The sequence below is a fragment of the Eutrema salsugineum genome, unplaced genomic scaffold, assembly GCF_000478725.1.
Source record: "Eutrema salsugineum unplaced genomic scaffold, Eutsalg1_0 scaffold_5, whole genome shotgun sequence".
NCBI classification, from domain to species: domain Eukaryota; kingdom Viridiplantae; phylum Streptophyta; class Magnoliopsida; order Brassicales; family Brassicaceae; genus Eutrema; species Eutrema salsugineum.
In genome coordinates, this window is record NW_006256612.1 from 6623579 (window position 1) to 6633414 (window position 9836).

Sequence of the window (9836 nt, forward strand, 5' to 3'; positions counted from 1 at the left end):
ATATTATTGAGTACCATTGAATTTAATTTCGAATCTTTTTGTAGTGGCAGCTGGCCTCGATCAGCCCTTGTTTCCTATAGTATTAATTAAAGACTTCAAACCAAAGCGACAATATTAAAGCGGTTCGTAATTAATCTTTAATATTTTCTCGTCTTCACATTTCAAGCACACACACATATACACGATATGGGAACGAAAATACGTAGATTTCATCCACGTCCATGTCTCTGTGTCTATGTCACATGTACACGTGTATATATATATATATATATATAAGCGTACCTGATATATAGGCTGATTCTTGAAGTAATAACAATGCTTTATTAGTACGTAGCAAACTAGCAATATATACATATGTATGCACATAATAGGTAGAAATGACATATATGCAGTCTTATTATTTTATTTTTCTTCCGCTTATCCTCGTGTAGTCGTATTATAACCTTTTCCTTCAGCTCACTTTTTTGAATATTGTTTAATAAGTAAAACAAAAGAAGTCTTAAAACAAACTTTCTCGGGACATTAATTCAAAATGAAAAGAAAAAAAAAAAAACTCAGCTGAAATGGCGGCTGATCCTTCGGGTTCAGACCCCTCGCAAGGAAGCATATATTGATTTAAACTTAAGCTAAACCACTTCACTTCACTACACTTCTCATCTACTCTTCTACCAAACTCATCACTCTTGTTCCACTCAGGGTTTCTTTCTTTGATTCTTTATTTTGATTTTAGGGTTTTATAGGGAATATGGGAGAGAGAAGTGACGACGGAGATCAGAAAATGGAGGAAGTATTGCTGCCCGGTTTTAGGTTTCATCCCACCGACGAAGAGCTTGTAAGCTTCTACTTGAAGCGGAAGGTTCAACACCATCCTCTCTCCATTGAGCTCATAAGACAACTCGATATCTACAAATACGACCCCTGGGATCTTCCAAGTATATATATACGATTTTTCATACTATTATATCTCATATATATATTCTTTGGTTACATATAAGGAAACGATGTATAAACAAATCTGTGTGTTATTTTCGTTGTTGTGAATAAATATTGTAGAGTTTGCGATGACGGGAGAAAAGGAATGGTACTTCTATTGTCCGAGGGACAGGAAGTATAGGAACAGCTCGAGGCCGAACCGAGTGACTGGAGCTGGTTTCTGGAAAGCCACGGGAACGGACAGGCCGATATACTCGTCTGAAGGAAACAAATGCATAGGTTTAAAGAAGTCATTAGTGTTCTACAAAGGAAGAGCTGCTAAAGGAGTTAAGACTGATTGGATGATGCATGAGTTTCGTTTGCCTTCTCTCTCGGATCCATCTCCTTCTTCTAAGAGGTTCTTCGATTCTCCTGTCTCTCCAAACGTAAGCTCAAATTTTCAAGCTCTCATTAAGCTCACATTAACTTGATCTTTATATGCTCACGTTAACTCAATGATTTGTCTATACTTAATTTATTGGTGAAAAGCTATGCGGACGACTAGCTACGTACTATATTTAATTATTAAGATCGAAATTTTAGGCTAGAACCCTTTTGAGAAGAATTTGTTTGATGTGTACATCTTGAATGTTGTGCATTTGTTATGCAAATTAGATAGTGGGTATAGCTATATATCTCTCTATTACATTTTCTTTGTTTTAATATATCTATATATCTATAACATTGAGAAAGAAACTAAAGTTTTTAAGTTTGCGTTATTGACAAATACGAGAGATGTGAATATATGAATTTTTATTCTATTTTAGACTCGTTGTTTTTTGTTTTTTTCCCCTTTGATTTTAAGCTTAAATCATTAATGTGTTTTGCCGTGAGCCCGTGACTACTATTGATTATTTAATAACAGTAAGTGTTTTTAAAAAACCATTTTCTCATCAACTCAACATAAAATTATTCTCTTATATATATGAAAAACCATTTAAACTAACATAAAGACCGCAAATGTTTTTGCTTGAAATTATTTGACTCCTATTTTCTTATAGGCTCAAATCAATATTTGTTACTAATAAAAATTGATATTGGATCACTGCAGGATTCATGGGCTATATGCAGAATCTTCAAAAAGACAAACACAACGACCCTAAGAGCTCTCTCTCATTCCTTTGTTTCCTCGTTACCATCAGAGACAAGCATCGACACAATGTCCGACCAAAAACCATCATACACATCCCACTTTTCTTCAGACAAGATCCTCAAAACTAGCTCTCACTTCCAGTTTCACCATGAGGATGTGAACACTTCCAAAACTAGCACTAGTACAACTCCTTCTGTTGCCACTATAAGTCCCTTCTCTTACTTGGATATTACCTCCTACGAGAAACCCACCAACGTCTTTAATCCGGTTTCTAGTTTAGACCAACAATACCTCACAAATCTTTTTCTTGCCACACAAGAAACACCGCCTCAGTTTCCAGGGCTCGCATCGTCTAACGCATTCCCCTCTTTTCTTTTAAACACGTCTTCATCAGATTCGACCTTCTTGGGAGAATACACAAGCCAGATTGACATAAGCGCGGTGTTGGCCCAAGAGCAGTGTCCGGCTCTCGTAAGCCTACCACAAGAGTATCAAGAGAAGAGATTTGAGGGAAATGTGGAAATGAAGAACATGCGTGGTTCCAGTGAAGATCATCACAGTCAGTGTGGCACACCTCAGTTTGGTGACTACGTTTCAAGAATTGATGAGAACCATCGTCAACATCAAGAGTTGAATCAGAACATGACGTTGCTGGAGAATTATTATTCCTCTTTGTCGTCCATTAATGGCGATTTGCCTGTCTGTTTCTCCACCACTTGATGCATGTGGATAGATTTCTTCAATTATTAGCCGTCTCTGCCTTGTTGGCTTGCCTTTTTCAAGCTAGGGTGTTTTGCTCTTCTAGGCTCTTCTCTTGTTCCCTTTTTGTTTTTGTTTTTTTTTTTTCTCTTTAGTCTTGAATCGGTTAACTTATAATAAACCATGTTTTCCCAAGTCTCCGCTCCGATTGAATTGAACCCAGTACAGCAAAGTATTAATTCCAAAATGGTTTTTTTTACAGATATTAAGAGGGTGTTATTCAATCATGGTTTTTAATAGAATTTAAATCCAACCACAATCCACTATTATTGGTTTTTTGATTGTAAATCATATTTAAGAGATTTTAAAGTTTGGTGTTCTTCAATAAAGATTTCAAATCTTTCATTAAAATCTAGTGTTATTCAAAACTAAATAATTTTTAAATTTTTTGTATATTAAGTCATTTCAAATCAATTATAATAAAGTTTTATGAGTAAATTATTAGAATCAAAATCCAATATATATTGCAGAGATTTTAGAATCTAAACAAATGAATTCATTAAACTGATATCAATTTTTAAATTTAGATGATTATAAAACATAGAAAATTTATTTTAAACTCATGAATAACACCCCCTAAGAGTCAACATTAATACCACATTAAGTGAAGTTTCTGAAATTTTAGAAATTTATCTGCAAATTTGAAACTTGGTTGAGTCAGACTCCAAACAGGTTGGGAACTTCAAAATATCTGTATTTTTAACAGTAACTTAACAAAATTGGAGACAAGTTAAGCGGAAACCAAAACTGAAGCAGAGTGAATTGTCGACAAAGTTGAAAAGCCAAAACACAATACAAAGATTGAAAATCGGATGAGTACATAGAATATCTCTCATGGCTGACCAAATCCTATTTCTTGAACATAGCCATAATCCCAAAACAAGAAAGAAGAAAGAAAGATAAACACTTAAGCCTTGGGAGCTACTTTCTCCTTGGCCTTTTGGAGTTTCAAAACTTTCTTCACAATCTTTTGCTCCTCCACAAGGAATGCTCGGATGATCCTGTCAGAATCCAAAATTCACAATTGAATTGAGTTTTCATCTCCAAAGATATGAGAAATAAATAGATAAGACTAAAGTTGAATATTAACAAACCTTTCCCTGACTGCAGAAGCAGACAAGACTCCACCGTATGCACGGTTTACGGTCCTCCTGTTTCTTGATAATCTAGACCTCTTGTATTCAGCAGGCCTCAAGTGAGGAATCTGAAAAACCAGATAATGCCATTCACTTAAAACGTACAATGGCTAAACCATCAAAGAATAATTATACGCAAATCAAAATCACAAGAAAATCTTAGGAAAAAATTGAAAATTTATGCCACAGGTGGATAGCAAACCCTTGATTAATTAGAAGGGAGAACTTGAAAGACAAAATGGCACAAACAAAATTTAGCTTATGATTATGTTATGTACTGATGGAGGTTTATCTAACCAGCACAAGACCGTCAATAAGCACAATACTATCAACTAAGTGACATTGTTCCCTGAGCTAACATGACATGCCCATACAAAAATACAGCTACCACAGAGACTGATCAACAATCAAGTATTTAATCCAATTGTGAAACCAGACGAAACCAGCTATTAGAACAATCTCACTCCAATTCTATCTAAACCCTCAAATCTAGATTCTATGTATCAAATCATAGAAGAATCAAATTCCAGAACACTAAAAAAACAGAGCTGAATCGAAATGAGAAGACTTACTCCTTGAATTCTCTTGCCGGTAACAGGGCATTTGGGGCCACTGGCTCTCTTCTTTGAGGTTTGATACACCAATTTACCTCCTGCAAAAGCAACAATCACCACATGCATTACAATGCGAATAAGATCGCTGATTACACAAATCTGATACAAAAGCAGAGCGAATCGAAATAATCGAGAGTGATGTATGAGGAGACCTGGAGTCTTGACGATCCGGTGCTGGTTCGATTTGGTGGCGTAGCTGTGTCGCGACCGGTAAACAAGACGCTGCACCATTTTCGCCTCTTTTCTCTTAGGGTTTTGCTTTTTCTGGGGCGGAGAATATAAGAGGGGACTCCAAACCCTAACCTAGATTCAACCAATATGGGCCTTTTGATCTTATTATTATTACGCTGAAATTACAGGCCCAGATATGAATTTTTTTTTTTTTTTCACAATCAGTAACAAAGAGAGAAAATGTCTCTATGTGGAAAGAATTTCAAGATTTGTTAGGCTATATTCTCAATGTGATTTACAAAATGGGGATAAGAAACATATCACTGTGAAAAAACAAAGTTTACAAAACTCTTGAAATACACCCCCAAAATCAAAATCCTAGTTTTATTTGCAGCCAGAAACATTTTAACACTGATGATTTGTGATAATTGATATTTGCTTCAAAGAGAGAACTCCCAAATTTTTATTTTTGGTTAGAAAAAGGTCTCTATGTGGAAAGAATTTCAAGATTTGTGAGGCTCTATTCTCAATGTGAATTACAAAATGGGGAAATGAAACATATCACTGTGAAAAAAGAAAGTTTACTAGACTCATGAAATACACCCCAAAATCATAATCCTAGTTTTATTTTGCAGCCAGAAACAATTTAACACAAGGACAAGCAAAGGAGTTTTTGGGGCGAAAAATGGAGATAAGAGTGTTAAAGAGTCACTGAACATTCAAGTCAAATATATTTTTGACTTATCCATCGAATTCTTCTCACTAAGATTAGTTGTCTTTTCTCTATATACGGTTACAGTTTTAATGCAAAGAATACTTTATTAACAGAGTATAAACACATGGTTTTAACTTTTACCTTATTGCTGCATTTTGAACTACAGCTGTTGACATAATTATTATCATTTCAACACAGAGGTGAATGATTGCTTCCCTAACTCTACTCTACTTCAATGGCGCTGTATCCAGCTTCCTTCTTCTCTTTAAACAACTCATCATCTAATGATTCTTGTTGACTTTGTAAATTACCTGCAACAGCATGTGTTCCAAGCATAAGAATTGCATCAGCCGGATGTTTCTCACCCATTTCAGCCAATTTTATGACCACTCGTCCTCCCAAATCTGCATTCCCATAGATTCTACAAGCAGCTAGCAAAGCACGCCAAGCCGTCGAATCGCTTGTGATATGTAAACTTCTTATCAGTTCATATGCTTCCTCTAACTTCCCTGCTCGACCCAAAAGATCAATCACACAACCATAGTGTTCTACTCTGGGTGTGAAGCGGTATGCCTCTACCATCTTCTTAAAGCATCTGATTCCTTCCATTACCAAACCTCCATGGCTACAAGCACTCAGCACAACCAAGAAGGTAATCTCATTGGGTGTCACTTTGCTGTTCTCTTCCTCCATCTTGTAGAATAGAGCTATTGCTTCTCTTGCTAGTCCATGAGCTCCGTAACCCGAGATCATCGCGGTCCAAGACTTAACATCTTTATGTTTTATTCTACTGAAAATTTCAACGGCTTTGTCAAGCATCCCAAGTTTTGAATACATATCAACGAGTGCGGTTCCCAGTATCGCATCCAAAGCTATTCTTTCCTCTTCCACCAAGTCTCCAACACTCCGTCCTACGTATGTTGCTTCGTAGCTCGCACAGGAAGACAACAGCCCAACAAATGAGGATGAATTCCGTTTCGTTTTTTCATACTTCATCTGCCTCAGTAGCCATAAACACTCTTCAAGGAGACCCATTTTGGCATATTGGTCAATCATACAGTTCCATGTAACAACGTCCTTTCGAGCAGCACAATCAAAGATCCTGCGTGCTGAACTCATGTCCCCAGTTTTGGCGTACATACCTATCAAAGCTGTGATTAAATGCAACTCTAAATCAAGGCCAGTCTTGATACATAACCCATAAGCAGATTCTGCTCCAGACAAGTCTCCTAGATCACCAGTAGCCGAAAGAAAGCTAAGCAGAGCACTATCACTAACAATTACCTCACTTTTCCGCATATCCCTGAACAAATCCAGAGCCAACGCAGGCTTAAAAACCTGAAGATACCCATTCATCAAAGTACTAAACGAAACAGCATCAACGCTCTGCGGCATTTCGTCGAACACTCTCCGAGCATCACTGATTCTCCCACAAACACAGTAAAAATGGAGAAGAGCGTTCCTCAAATCGGTAAATGACATGAACCCGGATCTCAGTACGATCCCATGCACCCCTTCGCCGATTCTACTGCACAGTTCACGAGCACATGATTTCAGAGTTGTTATGAAGGAGAAGCGATCCAAGGCGAGACCTTTAGCTCTCAATTGGTTAAATACACGAAAGGCTCGCTCCGGCTCATCGCTCATCGAGTAGCCTCTGAGCATTGTGTTGAACATGTAGAGATTAGCGTTGGAGACATTTCCGAAGATCGACGATGCGTATCGTATGTCTTGTATAGAAAAAGCAATGAGCTTGCTCACTGCGAAATCGTCCCTGTCGATCCCTGTTTTCACCATGTAGCCATGAATTCGAGAAACTTGGACAATGTCTCTGCAAGATCTTAGGTCTTCGACAAGTTTCTGGAAACGTGGAGATAACGACGAATCAACGCGTGTTGTTGCGTCGAGATTCTTACCGCGCGACAGGAGATTGCGACTGAGGCGTGACGCAATCGCTGATGTCATCGGAAACCGCCGGTTTAACAGCGTAAGCGGAATAGACCACCACACGGCTTTGATTTTAGCTTAGAAAGCAAATTGGGCTTTGATTCTTTAATGGGCCCATTTTTGTTCAAATCCAGTTACGTGACGTGTAGGATTAGGGTTCTTTGTTCGTCCTATAATATAAAATTTCACGCCGTCGTTTTGTTCATTTCTAAGGTTCCAAACACTAGCAGAGGAGACGAACGTACGCGATGGGGCGAAGTAAGTAGATTGCTTCATTATCTCTTTATTCCAAATTTCTGTGAATTTGATCGATTATGTATGAAAAAATATATCTTTTCTCTGTATACCGTCTTTGCTAGGGTTAGTGTTTGCCGGTAATGGATTTTTCGTAATTGGGTCGAACAATCACTAGATCGCGAATTAGATTTTCTTAAGCTAGGGATTTACATTATCGGAATTGAGTTGAATAATCACACGAATCGCAGATTAGGTTTGCTTAAGCTTGGAATTTACATATGGGTTAAAATTTCTGTTTCGGAAATGATTTGAGCTTGGTATTGAAAATGTATATATGTGTAATTTTTTGTAGGACCTGCGAGATGTTACCGTCAGATCAAGGGAAAGCCATACCCTAAATCCAGGTACTGTCGTGGTGTCCCTGATCCAAAGATCAGGATTTACGATGTTGGTATGAAGAAGAAAGGAGTGGACGAGTTCCCTTACTGTGTCCATTTGGTTTCATGGGAGAAAGAAAACGTTTCGAGTGAAGCACTTGAAGCTGCACGTATTGCTTGCAACAAGTACATGGTCAAATCTGCTGGGAAAGACGCGTTCCATCTCCGAATTAGGGTTCACCCTTTCCATGTTCTTAGGATCAACAAGATGCTTTCTTGCGCTGGAGCTGATAGACTTCAGACAGGAATGAGAGGTGCTTTCGGTAAGGCTCTTGGGACTTGTGCTAGAGTCGCCATTGGTCAGGTTCTTCTGTCTGTTCGTTGCAAAGACAATCATGGACATCATGCTCAGGAGGCTCTTCGTCGTGCTAAGTTCAAGTTCCCTGGTCGTCAAAAGATTATCGTTAGCAGGAAATGGTATGTTTGTGTTGATTCTAGTTCGCTTCTTTACGTATTTCTTGCAAAAGGCTTCTTTGTTGATTTTGGAGTTTGGTATTTTTTTTCAGGGGATTCACTAAGTTTAACCGTGCTGATTACTCTAAGCTAAGGCAAGAGAAGAGGATTGTCCCTGATGGTGTGAACGCCAAGTTTCTGTCCTGCCATGGTCCGTTGGCTAATCGTCAGCCAGGAAGTGCGTTCTTGTCTGCTGGTGCACAGTGATGAGTTGTGGATGTGGATTCTCTGACATCCTAGTTTTGCAGATGCTCGCTTTTGTTTTTGGGTTTTATTGTGGTTTCAAACTATATTCTTGTGGTTTTATTGTTCTTGGACAAGTGCTATGATAGACTTGTTTTTGCTCTCTTATAAAATCGGTGTTAGGATTTTAAACGGATTCATTTTGATGCTCAAGAGAAGTTTATCTGTTGTCCGTCTCTTTATAAATCTGTCGTCTTCGATCAAAGACTCTTAATCCAAAATTCAGTGTTGCCGCAATAATTAATTAGTTATATTTCCTCTTGTTAAACATGTAAATTAAGAGCGTGTACAACAACAATAGCTTGAGAAGTGTGTCGTTGCTAACAATTTTATGGCTAGACTCCTGTAGCCAGTTTTGTTACTAATGCTACAGATGATCTATGGCTAAGTAGAAGTAATTTGGCCACGAGTTGGCCACTGCTACACTTTGTGACCATTGATCACAATTTAAATGTGGATGATCACATATTAAACATTTTCAAATATGGCCGATTTGTAAAAATTATGTTATGCCTAGGTTGGTTTCATGTCATGATAGTCCCTTTTTTTTGTTTTCTTTTCTTTTTCTTAACAGCGTCATGATAGTGGCTAAAATGCAATTCTTGTAGTGAAAAAAAAAAAAAAGAGAGAGAGAGAGACTAATTAAGGGAGACGGAGGATAGCGGACACGACATGATGCCTTTGCCTTTGGCTGTCTTTTTGCATTTTATTCATATAAACCCCAAAAAGAGATAAGAAAATTCGTTAGCATTTTATTTTTACGTTTAATTAGGCTCAACTTTAAATCAATCAAACATAATCAGGCTGTCTTAATCATGACTTGTTATCATCCCACTCTTTTGTATATATATACCCACTTGCTATATATATTTTTTTAAAAAGAAGGTTTTTCAATACCCACTTGATATTCCTTCTTTTATTGCAACAAAACAATGCGTGGGGAAAAATTTCTATAATTGTTCATGTTCAACTATATGTAATAAGACTCGTATAAATCTATGTATATAAAGCAAAACTCAGGACAATTCACTTTACGACTCTATTATATTATTTTTGGTT

At 37.5% G+C, this 9836-nt stretch overlaps 4 protein-coding genes across 4 annotated transcripts; 2 read left to right on the plus strand and 2 right to left on the minus strand.

Moving 5' to 3' along the window:
* The first annotated feature begins 745 nt into the window (after window positions 1-745).
* Window positions 746-2785, plus strand: LOC18992505 (protein FEZ). The gene is made up of 3 exons (XM_024152121.1): window positions 746-932; window positions 1054-1358; window positions 2024-2785. The coding sequence occupies exons 1-3, from the start codon at window positions 746-748 to the stop codon at window positions 2783-2785; spliced, it is 1254 nt and encodes a 417-aa protein (XP_024007889.1).
* Window positions 2786-3551: 766 nt separating this feature from the next.
* LOC18992506 (60S ribosomal protein L34-1) lies at window positions 3552-4889 on the minus strand. Its single transcript, XM_006415912.2, has 4 exons — window positions 4727-4889; window positions 4533-4612; window positions 3919-4028; window positions 3552-3825 (listed from the first exon to the last, which is right to left on the minus strand). Exons 1-4 carry the CDS (start codon window positions 4803-4805, stop codon window positions 3732-3734), a joined length of 363 nt encoding a protein of 120 aa, XP_006415975.1. The 5' UTR covers window positions 4806-4889; the 3' UTR covers window positions 3552-3731.
* Window positions 4890-5497: 608 nt separating this feature from the next.
* On the minus strand, window positions 5498-7425 carry LOC18992507 (pentatricopeptide repeat-containing protein At1g26900, mitochondrial). Its single transcript, XM_006415913.2, has one exon. The coding sequence runs from the start codon at window positions 7423-7425 to the stop codon at window positions 5683-5685; it is 1743 nt and encodes a 580-aa protein (XP_006415976.1). The 3' UTR covers window positions 5498-5682.
* Window positions 7426-7594: 169 nt separating this feature from the next.
* Window positions 7595-8959, plus strand: LOC18992508 (60S ribosomal protein L10-2). Its single transcript, XM_024152122.1, has 3 exons — window positions 7595-7665; window positions 7997-8498; window positions 8588-8959. The coding sequence occupies exons 1-3, from the start codon at window positions 7656-7658 to the stop codon at window positions 8739-8741; spliced, it is 666 nt and encodes a 221-aa protein (XP_024007890.1). The 5' UTR covers window positions 7595-7655; the 3' UTR covers window positions 8742-8959.
* The last annotated feature ends 877 nt before the right edge of the window (window positions 8960-9836 follow it).

Bases quoted from the DNA above. Each gene is read 5' to 3' on its own strand.
- LOC18992506 (XM_006415912.2), bottom strand. From the start codon at position 4,805: ATGGTGCAGCGTCTTGTTTACCGGTCGCGACACAGCTACGCCACCAAA. The intron at 4,613-4,726 runs GTCTCCTCATAC...TTGCTTTTGCAG, and splicing joins CCGGATCGTCAAGACTCCAG to GAGGTAAATTGGTGTATCAA. The intron at 4,029-4,532 runs GTAAGTCTTCTC...CTGGTTTTTCAG, and splicing joins CCGGCAAGAGAATTCAAGGA to ATTCCTCACTTGAGGCCTGC.
- LOC18992505 (XM_024152121.1), top strand. From the start codon at position 746: ATGGGAGAGAGAAGTGACGACGGAGATCAGAAAATGGAGGAAGTATTG. The intron at 933-1,053 runs GTATATATATAC...TAAATATTGTAG, and splicing joins CGACCCCTGGGATCTTCCAA to AGTTTGCGATGACGGGAGAA. The intron at 1,359-2,023 runs GTAAGCTCAAAT...GGATCACTGCAG, and splicing joins ATTCTCCTGTCTCTCCAAAC to GATTCATGGGCTATATGCAG.
- LOC18992507 (XM_006415913.2), bottom strand. From the start codon at position 7,425: ATGACATCAGCGATTGCGTCACGCCTCAGTCGCAATCTCCTGTCGCGC.
- LOC18992508 (XM_024152122.1), top strand. The intron at 8,499-8,587 runs GTATGTTTGTGT...ATTTTTTTTCAG, and splicing joins ATTATCGTTAGCAGGAAATG to GGGATTCACTAAGTTTAACC.